We start from the raw sequence: 13,783 nt of genomic DNA on the forward strand, positions 1-13,783 counted from the left end.
CACTGCCCATTCCCTAGTTCCCCTACTGGTAGCTGTGCCTACAGACTTTCTTGCATTTCTCAAGCGCTTGTCAGAACTCAGAATTTTGATTTTAAAAAACTTCCAAGACTTTTAAAGTGCAGTTACTTTATGTAGGCAATGCAACAGTCCTTCACAGCAGAATAGTAGAGGTGTACAAGGTGCTAAGAGGCATCAATCAAGTGGACATCCAGAGACTTTTTTTTTAGTGCCGAAATGGCTAATACGAGAGGGCATTATTTTGGGGTGACTGGAGGAATGTACGGGGTGGGGGTGGATGTTAGAGGTAGTTTTTTTTATTAGGGACATTTAAGAAATTCTGAGAAAGGCTGATGGATGATAGAAACATGGAGGCTTATGTGGGAGGGAAGAATTAGATTGATCTTGGAGTAGGTTAAATGTTGAAGGACCTACACTGTTCTATGTTACGGGGAACTGTCAAAGAACAGAACAGTTGGGGCTACCTTCAGAAAACAACGCAGGTTCTAATAAAGATTCAATTAATCAAAACTGGGGGTTAAAAGGGATTCTCAGCAGGAGCTCCCTAATCACTTGAAAACAGATTCCATTTGGTACATCTAACAAATTCCAAGGATACATTCAACTTGGAATCTGAGACAAATTATGAACTCCTGACTGGGTGAGGGAGCACTGCCCACTTCATCTTCAAAGTGGTGCCCCTTACCACTGCCAATTCCAGTCCAGATTTTGCCATTCACCTCACTCAAATAGTGGTGATAAAATTGTGATGTTAAAATAATCAATCGAAGCATAGGAGAACAGAAAAAGAAGTGACAGATGGAATATAGCGTAGGGAAGTGTATGGCCATGCGCTTTGGTAGCAGGAATAGACGATTTTCGAAACAGGCAGGAAATGCAAAAATGCGAGGTGCAAAGGTTCTGCTCCTATGCTTATGGTCAAACACCCACACAGTAATCCCAATCATCCCCTCACCTCAAACACCCATACAGTAATCCCAATCATCCCCTCACCTCAACACCCACACAGTAATCCCAATCATCCCCTCATCTCAAACACCCACAGTACTCCCAATCATCCCCATCTCAAACACCCACACAGTAATCCCAATCATCCCCTCACCTCAACAAACACTCACACAGTAATCCCAATCATCCCCTCACCTCAACAAACACCCACACAGTAATCCCAATCATCCCCTCACCTCAAACACCCATACAGTAATCCCAATCATCCCCTCACCTCAACAAACACCCACACAGTAATCCCAATCATCCCCTCACCTCAACACCCACACAGTAATCCCAATCATCCTCTCATCTCAAACACCCACACAGTAATCCCAATCATCCCCTCACCTCAAACACCCATACAGTAATCCCAATCATCCCCATCTCAAACACCCATACAGTAATCCCAATCATCCCCTCACCTCAACACCCACACAGTAATCCCAATCATCCCCTCACCTCAAACACCCATACAGTAATCCCAATCATCCCCATCTCAAACACCCATACAGTAATCCCAATCATCCCCTCACCTCAACACCCACACAGTAATCCCAATCATCCTCTCATCTCAAACACCCACACAGTAATCCCAATCATCCCCTCACCTCAAACACCCATACAGTAATCCCAATCATCCCCATCTCAAACACCCATACAGTAATCCCAATCATCCCCTCACCTCAACACCCATACAGTAATCCCAATCATCCCCTCACCTCAACACCCATACAGTAATCCCAATCATCCCCTCACCTCAACAAACACCCATACAGTAATCCCAATCATCCCCTCACCTCAAACACCCATCCAGTAATCCCAATTATCCCCTCACCTCAACAAACACCCACACAGTAATCCCAATCATCCCCTCACCTCAACAAACACCCATACAGTAATCCCAATCATCCCCTCATCTCAAACACCCACACAGTAATCCCAATCATCCTCATCTCAAACACCCACACAGTAATCCCAATCATCCCCTCACCTCAAACACCCATCCAGTAATCCCAATTATCCCCTCATCTCAACAAACACCCACACAGTAATCCCAATCATCCCCTCACCTCAACAAACACCCACACAGTAATCCCAATCATCCCCTCACCTCAAACACCCATACAGTAATCCCAATCATCCCTTCACCTCAACAAACACCCACACAGTAATCCCAATCATCCTCTCACCTCAAACACCCACACAGTAATCCCAATCATCCCCTCACCTCAAACACCCACACAGTAATCCCAATCATCCCCTCACCTCAAACACCCATACAGTAATCCCAATCATCCCCTCACCTCAAACACCCATCCAGTAATCCCAATTATCCCCTCACCTCAACAAACACCCATACAGTAATCCCAATCATCCCTTCACCTCAACAAACACCCACACAGTAATCCCAATCATCCTCTCACCTCAAACACCCATACAGTAATCCCAATCATCCCCTCACCTCAACACCCACACAGTAATCCCAATCATCCTCATCTCAAACACCCACACAGTAATCCCAATCATCCCCTCACCTCAAACACCCATCCAGTAATCCCAATTATCCCCTCATCTCAACAAACACCCACACAGTAATCCCAATCATCCCCTCACCTCAACAAACACCCACACAGTAATCCCAATCATCCCCTCACCTCAAACACCCATACAGTAATCCCAATCATCCCTTCACCTCAACAAACACCCACACAGTAATCCCAATCATCCTCTCACCTCAAACACCCACACAGTAATCCCAATCATCCCCTCACCTCAAACACCCACACAGTAATCCCAATCATCCCCTCACCTCAAACACCCACACAGTAATCCCAATCATCCTCTCACCTCAAACACCCACACAGTAATCCCAATCATCCCCTCACCTCAAACACCCACACAGTAATCCCAATCATCCCCTCACCTCAAACACCCATACAGTAATCCCAATCATCCCCTCACCTCAAACACCCATCCAGTAATCCCAATTATCCCCTCATCTCAACAAACACCCACACAGTAATCCCAATCATCCCCATCTCAAACACCCACACAGTAATCCCAATCATCCCCTCACCTCAAACACCCATCCAGTAATCCCAATTATCCTCTCACCTCAAACACCCACACAGTAATCCCAATCATCCCCTCACCTCAAACACCCACACAGTAATCCCAATCATCCCCTCACCTCAAACACCCACACAGTAATCCCAATCATCCCCTCACCTCAACAAACACCCACACAGTAATCCCAATCATCCCCATCTCAAACACCCACACAGTAATCCCAATCATCCCCTCACCTCAACAAACACCCACACAGTAATCCCAATCATCCCCATCTCAAACACCCACACAGTAATCCCAATCATCCCCTCACCTCAACAAACACCCACACAGTAATCCCAATCATCCCCTCACCTCAACAAACACCCATACAGTAATCCCAATCATCCCCTCACCTCAAACACCCACACAGTAATCCCAATCATCCCCTCATCTCAACAAACACCCATACAGTAATCCCAATCATCCCCTCACCTCAAACACCCATACAGTAATCCCAATCATCCCCTCACCTCAAACACCCACACAGTAATCCCAATCATCCCCTCACCTCAAACACCCACACAGTAATCCCAATCATCCCCTCACCTCAACAAACACCCACACAGTAATCCCAATCATCCCCTCACCTCAACAAACACCCACACAGTAATCCCAATCATCCCCTCACCTCAAACACCCACACAGTAATCCCAATCATCCCCATCTCAAACACCCACACAGTAATCCCAATCATCCCCTCACCTCAAACACCCATACAGTAATCCCAATCATCCCCTCACCTCAAACACCCATATAGTAATCCCAATCATCCTCATCTCAAACACCCACACAGTAATCCCAATCATCCCCTCACCTCAACACCCACACAGTAATCCCAATCATCCTCTCATCTCAAACACCCACACAGTAATCCCAATCATCCCCTCACCTCAACAAACACCCACACAGTAATCCCAATCATCCCCTCACCTCAACAAACACCCACACAGTAATCCCAATCATCCCCTCACCTCAAACACCCATACAGTAATCCCAATCATCCCCTCACCTCAAACACCCACACAGTAATCCCAATCATCCTCTCAGCTCAAACACCCATACAGTAATCCCAATCATCCCCTCACCTCAAACACCCATCCAGTAATCCCAATCATCCCCTCACCTCAAACACCCACACAGTAATCCCAATCATCCCCATCTCAAACACCCACACAGTAATCCCAATCATCCCCTCACCTCAACAAACACCCACACAGTAATCCCAATCATCCCCTCACCTCAAACACCCATCCAGTAATCCCAATCATCCCCTCACCTCAACAAACACCCACAGTAATCCCAATCATCCTCTCACCTCAAACACCCATACAGTAATCCCAATCATCCCCTCACCTCAAACACCCACACAGTAATCCCAATCATCCCCTCACCTCAAACACCCACACAGTAATCCCAATCATCCCCTCACCTCAAACACCCACACAGTAATCCCAATCATCCTCTCACCTCAAACACCCACACAGTAATCCCAATCATCCCCTCACCTCAAACACCCACACAGTAATCCCAATCATCCCCTCACCTCAAACACCCATACAGTAATCCCAATCATCCCCTCACCTCAAACACCCATCCAGTAATCCCAATTATCCCCTCATCTCAAACACCCATACAGTAATCCCAATCATCCCCTCACCTCAAACACCCATCCAGTAATCCCAATTATCCCCTCATCTCAAACACCCACACAGTAATCCCAATCATCCCCTCACCTCAAACACCCACACAGTAATCCCAATCATCCCCTCACCTCAAACACCCACACAGTAATCCCAATCATCCCCTCACCTCAAACACCCACACAGTAATCCCAATCATCCCCTCACCTCAAACACCCACACAGTAATCCCAATCATCCCCTCACCTCAAACACCCATACAGTAATCCCAATCATCCCCTCACCTCAACACCCACACAGTAATCCCAATCATCCCCTCATCTCAACAAACACCCACACAGTAATCCCAATCATCCTCTCACCTCAAACACCCACACAGTAATCCCAATCATCCTCTCACCTCAAACACCCACACAGTAATCCCAATCATCCTCTCACCTCAAACACCCACACAGTAATCCCAATCATCCCCTCACCTCAAACACCCATACAGTAATCCCAATCATCCCCTCACCTCAACAAACACCCATACAGTAATCCCAATCATCCCCTCACCTCAACAAACACCCACACAGTAATCCCAATCATCCCCTCACCTCAAACACCCATACAGTAATCCCAATCATCCCCTCACCTCAACAAACACCCACACAGTAATCCCAATCATCCCCTCACCTCAACAAACACCCACACAGTAATCCCAATCATCCCCTCACCTCAAACACCCACACAGTAATCCCAATCATCCCCTCACCTCAAACACCCACACAGTAATCCCAATCATCCCCTCACCTCAAACACCCATACAGTAATCCCAATTATCCCCTCACCTCAACAAACACCCATACAGTAATCCCAATCATCCCCTCACCTCAACACCCACACAGTAATCCCAATCATCCCCTCACCTCAAACACCCACACAGTAATCCCAATCATCCTCTCACCTCAAACACCCACACAGTAATCCCAATCATCCCCTCACCTCAACAAACACCCATACAGTAATCCCAATCATCCCTTCACCTCAACAAACACCCACACAGTAATCCCAATCATCCCCATCTCAAACACCCACACAGTAATCCCAATCATCCCCTCACCTCAACAAACACCCACACAGTAATCCCAATCATCCTCTCATCTCAAACACCCATACAGTAATCCCAATCATCCCCTCACCTCAAACACCCACACAGTAATCCCAATCATCCCCTCACCTCAACAAACACCCACACAGTAATCCCAATCATCCCCTCACCTCAACAAACACCCACACAGTAATCCCAATCATCCCCTCACCTCAACAAACACCCACACAGTAATCCCAATCATCCCCTCACCTCAACAAACACCCACACAGTAATCCCAATCATCCCTTCACCTCAACAAACACCCACACAGTAATCCCAATCATCCCCTCACCTCAAACACCCACACAGTAATCCCAATCATCCCCTCACCTCAAACACCCACACAGTAATCTCAATCATCCCCTCACCTCAACACCCACACAGTAATCCCAATCATCCCCATCTCAAACACCCACACAGTAATCCCAATCATCCCCTCACCTCAAACACCCACACAGTAATCCCAATCATCCCCTCACCTCAAACACCCACACAGTAATCCCAATCATCCCCTCACCTCAACAAACACCCACACAGTAATTCCAATCATCCCCTCACCTCAACAAACACCCACACAGTAATCCCAATCATCCCCTCACCTCAAACACCCACACAGTAATCCCAATCATCCCCTCACCTCAACACCCACACAGTAATCCCAATCATCCCCTCACCTCAACACCCACACAGTAATCCCAATCATCCCCTCACCTCAACAAACACCCACACAGTAATCCCAATCATCCCTTCACCTCAACAAACACCCACACAGTAATCCCAATCATCCCCTCACCTCAAACACCCATCCAGTAATCCCAATTATCCCCTCACCTCAAACACCCATCCAGTAATCCCAATCATCCCCTCACCTCAAACACCCATACAGTAATCCCAATCATCCCCTCACCTCAAACACCCATCCAGTAATCCCAATCATCCCCTCACCTCAACAAACACCCACACAGTAATCCCAATCATCCTCTCACCTCAAACACCCATACAGTAATCCCAATCATCCCCTCACCTCAACAAACACCCATACAGTAATCCCAATCATCCTCTCACCTCAAACACCCACACAGTAATCCCAATCATCCCCTCACCTCAACAAACAGCTGCCACTGCCACTCAGCTAGAGGAATGAAAGTTAACATAGTGTTTGATTGTTCTGGGCCTGTACTGATGGGGGTTTAGAAGAATGAGGGGGGATCTAATTGAAACCTTTCGGATAGTGAAAGGTCTTGATAGAGAGGATGTGTCCTGTAGTGGGGAGTCTAGGACCAGAGGGCACAGCCTCGGAATACAAGGACATCCCTTTACAACAGAGATAAGGAGAATTTCTTAGGGGGTGGTGAATCTGTGTAATTCATTGCTACAGATGGCTGTGGAGGCCAAATCAATAGGTGTATTTAAAATGGAGAATGATAGGTTCTTGATTAGTCTAGGTGTCAAAGATAACAGGTAGAAGGCAGGAGATTGGGGTTGAGAGGGATAATAAATCAGTCATGATAGAATGGAAGAGCAGACTCCATGGACTGAATGGCGTAATTCTACTTCTATGTCTTAAGGACTGCACCCAGGACCCAGGATCGCTGTGATTCTAGCTGGTGGACTGCAGTAGTGTTTCAAGCACTTCTCTCTGGCCATCTTGTAATTGTGCACTAAAATGTCAGTTTATCATACACTGGAAAGTTCAGTTATAACACAGCCACCATGATCTTGTGTTGTAATTACTCGCCAAGGACACACTCTTTGCCCACCTGGGTATTACTGTAGTGCACTACATCAACCTCTGACCCACACACAGGATGGGAAGTGAGGGCAGATGTCTCATTTGTTATCCATAATGACGGGTAAATCAGAAAGTCCAGAACAAAGTGTCTCTTTATACACAATACCTTAAACTGACTCAGTTTTGGCAACAAATCTTAGCATAAAATTCCATCTGTGCAGTCGTCAGTTTTGTGCCTGAGGTTTTGCTTTCCTGAAAATTCTTACAGACTATATTGCTTAACATTGTTTTTACTTATATCTTTGGCAAATATTTTTCCTTTAAAGAATTAAAATGGGCTTGGAGGATTCAAGTGCTTTACTGGGTTTAGTATAAAGTGAATTAATAAAATATTCTCTGGTTTCATTTGTCCCACACTGCTTTCAGACAAAAAGTCTTAACGTCTTCCCCAATGTTAGAAAAAATGAGCGCTTGTCCACAATTTCCAATCCAGTGTAGAAGCCAATACAGGAAACATGTAGCTCAAAGTGCCAGAATTTAAATGAAGAACCCCACAAGTACCAGGTATAAACAAGAAAACAAGAGATTCTGCAGATGCTAGAAATCCAGAGCAACACACACAAAATGCCGGAGAAACACAGCAGGTCAAGCAGCATCTATGGAGAGGAATAAAGACCTGACATCTTGGGCCAGCTCCCTTCATCAGGTATCAGTATTGGAGTGCCACTGTAGCATAGTGGTTAATGTGACGTTATTACAACTTGGGGCATCAGAGTTCAATTCTAGCGTCCTCTGTAAGCAAGTTTGTATGTTCCTTCCCCTTTGTGTGTGGGCTTACCCTGGGCGTTCTGGTTTCCTCCCACAGTCCATAATGTACTGGTTAGCAGGTTAATTGCTCAATGTGATTAGCCTAGGGTTAAATCAGTGTGTTGCTGGGCAGTGTGGCTCAAAGGATCAGAAGGGCCTGTTCCACGCTGTAACTCTAAAAATAAAGAAGACGTGTACACAAGAGGCAGTTAAATGCATGACAGAGACGGAAAGCGGTAGTTTTTGCATGGGAAGTTCCATGAAATCTCAAAGTACTAATACATGTTCCCAGCCACCTGCTGATCAGCACCCACCACCCCATTATACCAGTCAGCACAGTGGGTGTAAGTGAGCGCAGTGCAAAGAACCTGGGCTCCTCTCCTTTCTCGGCTTCTTGAGGCACGCAGCTCAGTGCTTCCCCTTGTTCTAGGGTCACAGACCGATGGAGCCTGCCACCAAGCCATTAAAGCTGCTGTGTCAGTCTCCCACACCAGAACAGCCTACATTCAGGCTGACCTGCTGCAATAAACGAAAGAGACGTCCACTTTGCACTGGCTGCAGAACAATGGAACAAATGTCCCAACAGAGAGTAGTGGGCACTACTACGAAATCCTGTCCGAGCCTGTCCCTGGCTTTAGGACTGTACTGGAAGTGAGGCAAGTATTCCACTTTCCACGGTCATTTGATTATTCCAACCAGTCCACTGTACAAGTGAAGATTCTGAACTGGTCGAGATGGCGAGAACAGGGAGTCTTACAGTCCCCTGCTCATCAGGCATGAGCTGGAATTGAGTACTGGTGAAACTGATGCAGTAAATAAGATGGCACTTAGTACAGCGGGTAGTGTCACTGTCTCTCAGCACCAGAGATCCCAGTTCAATCCTGACCTCGGGCATCGTCTGTGTGGAGTTTGCACGTTCTCTGTGTCTGGTATGGAGGGGCCACTGCACTGGATCAGAAAAAGCAGCTCCATCATGGGCACTTGCCTCCCCAGCATCAAAGGCAGTGTGTCAAAAAGGCGGCATCCATCATTAAGGACCACTATCATTCAGGATCTGCCCTCTTCTCATTACTACCATCAAGAAGGAGGTACAGGAGCTTGAAGGCACACACTCAACATTTAGGAACAGCTTCTTCCCCTCTGCCATCAGATTCCTGAATGGACAATGAATCCACGTAGACTACCTCACATTATTTTTGCTCTTTTTGCACAACTTATTTAATTCAATTTATATATTTCTTTCTGTAATTTATATTTTTAAATTACATATTGCAATGTACTGGTGCTTAAAAAACAACTAATTTCACAACATCTGCCAGTAAAATTAAATTTGATTCTGATTGTGTGGGTTTCCCACCGGATGCTCCTATTTCCTGCTACATCCAATTTGCCCCTGGTATGAGGGGTAGAATCTGGGGGGAGCTGATGGGAACAGAGGACAATAAAACAGGATTAGCATAAATGGACGATTGGTAGTCAGCATGGCTTAGCTGGGCCTATCCCCGTGCTGATCTATGACTAAAATTGTGGTGTCCAAACACAAAGATTATATTGTTGCTGGCCCACAATGGAGGATCTCCTCAGGCTCACACACACTGCATTACTATACTCACAGCATTAACCAAGCAGCTCATTTTAAAATCAGTTCAGAATAAGGTACCCTGCTGAACCAACTTCTGGTAATAGTACAAATGTTTCTCAGCTGAAAAAGCATTAGAGAGCACCTATGAGGCAAACCATACCAAGCCAAATCCAGTCAGGAATCCCAGAGGAAACTGTGGCAAGTGGATCATTTTAAACAACCTTAAAAATACCTGTGTTAATAAATCTTCTGTGGATTTCAAAGGGCAGGGATGGTAGGGTGCACAAGTTTCACTCCCGTCATTTATCGCACCATGTGGGTTTTTAGTTAACTGTTAGTATGCTTGTAGTTTCAGAGCAGGACAGGCAAAGTGGCCTGGGGTCTCCTCAACCCTTAAAGAGAGTAGTATATTTTGGTGGTGTATGGGGTGTCCAGGGAGGGACAGTAAGCCTGTTGAAAGGACTTGACGGGTCCATTGTGGGGCAGCTCACTCACCTTTGGCTCCAAGTAGCTGTCTGCGTGCGACAGTGGCCACATTCGACAGGTGAGGGTAGCAGGTGGCCTCATACCCTGGTGAGATAGGGAGGTGCCTGAGTAGCATACAAAGTCAGCTCTGACAGACTGGGCAGATGAGATCTACAGTGAGATCCAATGGCCCAGAGGCGGTTCTGCAATACTCTGTGGAGAGCAAAGGGCATGAAAAGGCACCAAGAAAGACCCCAGTGGTGATGACTACTCACACCTCTGGACCTGGAACCCAAGGTCGAGAGAGTGGAACTGCCCAGTGTAACAGCTTTTCCACTTTAAGAACTCTCCCACACAGGTCTCCTATCATTGTTGGATACGATGGATAACCAACATATTTTGGTGGGAGTGGGAGAGATAGTGGGGGACAGTGCTGTAGATTTGCCCACAGGAGAGCTCAGATACCACCATCAGCATCCGGAGCTGATTGAGATTATTTTGCTGTGTAGTGATATGGACCTCCCACGCCACCCACTCACACCCATGTAATCAATTCATCAACTACCCCGTACATCTTTGGAATGTGGGAGGAAACCGGAGCACCCGGAGGAAACCCATGTAGTCACGGGGAGAGCATACAAACTCCTACAGACAGCGTCAGGAATTGAACCTGGGTCACTGGCGCTGTAATAGCATTAGGCTACTGTGTCAGCTTTTTAGCCCTGTCAATAGTCATACCATGAAACAGGCCCCTCGGTCCAACCTGTCGACGCCGACCACAGACTCCTTCCTGCTAGTTGTCTGTGTTTGGCCCATAACCCTCCAAGGCCCTCCCCTCCATGAACCTATCCAAATGCCGCTTAAATCCTGCAACTGGACCGACCTTGACCACTTCCTCCGGCAGCTCACTACCCTCTGTGTAAAGTTACTTCCCGGGTCTTTTTTAGGTCTCTCTAATCTTATACCTGTGCCTGACACAGGTACCGACCTTTCCCAAACAGCTGCCAGAACACCACAGCTCTCCATTAACCAACCCCAACAGGAATGGGCTTAGACAAACCCTCACCAGGTACCGGATGGGGTAGGATTCACACACCATCCAGCCACTCCCTGTTGGAACCCAAGAGAAATGTACAATATTTAAAAAGTGAAATTGTTCCCCTGTATAAAAAATAAAGTACAGGCAGGGCTGGTACGTGATTTGTGAGGTACTGTTGCTTCACACCACTCCTCCTGGTCGGAGTGTGTACCATCAGCAAGCACTGCCCACTGAACAGCAGAATTCGATTGTCTGGGGCGACGGGCACAATCAACGGATGAGCTCATAGGCAAAGCATCAAGACCACAGCTTGTAAGGAGAGTGTGCACTGCAGGGCTGTATTTTCCTGTAATGGCTATACACGGAACAGCGACGGGAAGAGCTGGGGGCGCGAGGAGAGCAATGCCGCCCCTGCTAGTCGGTGTTGGAGATGACCTTTGTCCGCAGTGGGTAACTGTCCTTACTGCCCTTCCTCCGGTTGACCGTGGTCCGCTCCAGGTCGAACCGGCGCTGCAGTCTCTGAGCCAGCTTCCGATCCTCATCCTCCTGCCGGGCCTGGTCCGAGTCACTGGTCAGTGCCATGCCCACCTTGCTGGCATTCCTCGTCGGGCTCAGCCTCGGCCGTTTGCTGGCCTCCACTGCCGCGTGCTTGGTCTTGCAGCGACGCTTCCTGCTGTGGTGTGGGCGTGACCGAGAGGATGGGCGGTCCTGCCCGCCACCGCTGGCGTTGGTGACTCCGCCCTTGCAGGCCCTCCGCCCGGGACAAGTGGGGGTCTGGTGGAGAGCCCCATTCTGCTTCCGCTCTGCACTCTGGTTTTGAAGGGGGCTTGCCCCGGCACTGCCCCCTACTGATTCCCACTCCAGATTCTCCAGCACCGAGTCCGGCACCTCTGCAAAGTCTGAGCAGTCCACAGGCCAGGGCGAGGTTCGTGATTCCAGCTGGCTGAGCCCAGGAGAGGTGCGGGGGTGTGAGGCGGTGGCGGTCTCCACCTCTGGGATGTCACATTCAGGTACCGGCCGGCCAGACCGCTCATCGTCCTCCTCCTCTTCGGAAGTCAGGGTACCCTTGGAAGCAGTCTTCCCCTTGTGCCGGTCCTGAAGGATCTGCCCCCACTTCTCCAGGATCTTGGGGCTCACCTCGTAGGTGGTCACTGCCTTATGCAGGTGGCTGTACAGGTTCCGGGGCGTTGATTTAATGATCCTGGGCTTGAGGAGCCTACCGTCCGGTAGCTTCTTGGGCGGTGTACAGGGTGAGCAGATGATAGGCTTGAAGTGGTTGAGCTCCTCCGAGATGCTGTCATTGCTGTCGGGGCTGGTCGACCGGTCCCACTTTACCGGCTCTGATGCCGAGGATTCCGCTGAAAGGCGCTTGTCGATGCTGAGGTTGGGCGCTGAGCTGGGGCGGCTGTTTTCCGAGGAGGACAGGATGTTGAGCGCATTAGTGCCAAAGGTCTGCGAAGGTCCCTGAAAGAAAAATGGTGAGAGAGGGAGATGTGAGAGGTCAGCCACAAATAAGTTCGAAGTCCCCCAGATCACTACTGAAATACCGGAATAATCTTCCTTCCAACCATCAACATGGGAAAGTAAAAAAGGTAATAGTGATCATTACATGATAAAGTTGAGATTAGTAACAGAAGGAGAAAAGGAGCCATCTAAAGTTGGGCTTTGAAATTTGAATGGAGTGAACGACAGTGGAATGAATCCAAATCAGGTTTGATTTAATGTCATTTTCCACTTTAATGTCCTGAACAGAAGACAGCACAGTATGGGGTCCTTCAGCCCACATTTTAACCAACACCAAGATCAATCTAATCCTTCTCTTCAAGTTCAGTCTGTTGTCATTCAACTCTACACGTGTATACTGCCAAACGAGATATTTCTCGGACCAAGGTGCACAACAGGATAAGATGCACTCAGACATAGAGCACATAAAATAATATTACCACTAGTAAATTAACAAATTATCTAGTGCGCATGCACCGGTCGTGCGTGCAGCCTGTTACAGCCGCTCCAACTAGTTTTCTTACTTTTTTTAACTTACGTTATTTTGTTTTTTTTTCATGGTAACATGTTGAAGCTGCACCCTCTCTAACATGCCGGTGGAGAGTTTTATTTGGGTTTTTAGCACTGGAAATAGTTACATCCGGACACGTTTCATTAGCGGGGCAGCAGTATGGTTGCATTGTTTATTCCAGGGACCAGCTGATTGCGCTCATGCCGGCTGGTTTAGCGAACAGAGCAGTGGACATCCTGGCTCAAATCAGGAG

The 13,783-nt window shown here is 47.7% G+C and overlaps 1 protein-coding gene across 1 annotated transcript in view; it reads right to left on the minus strand.

The window, feature by feature from the left end:
• Nucleotides 1-6,841: 6,841 nt before the first annotated feature.
• The window catches only part of rnf169 (ring finger protein 169), a 59,183-nt gene continuing 52,241 nt past the window's right edge, over nucleotides 6,842-13,783 (minus strand). The window contains exon 6 of the mRNA XM_063054743.1: nucleotides 6,842-12,980. Coding sequence (XP_062910813.1) covers nucleotides 11,931-12,980 — 1,050 coding nt within the window. The 3' untranslated portion in view covers nucleotides 6,842-11,930. The remainder of the gene's footprint in view (nucleotides 12,981-13,783) is intronic.

This window comes from Mobula hypostoma, chromosome 7, assembly GCF_963921235.1.
Source record: "Mobula hypostoma chromosome 7, sMobHyp1.1, whole genome shotgun sequence".
NCBI lineage: Eukaryota > Metazoa > Chordata > Chondrichthyes > Myliobatiformes > Myliobatidae > Mobula > Mobula hypostoma.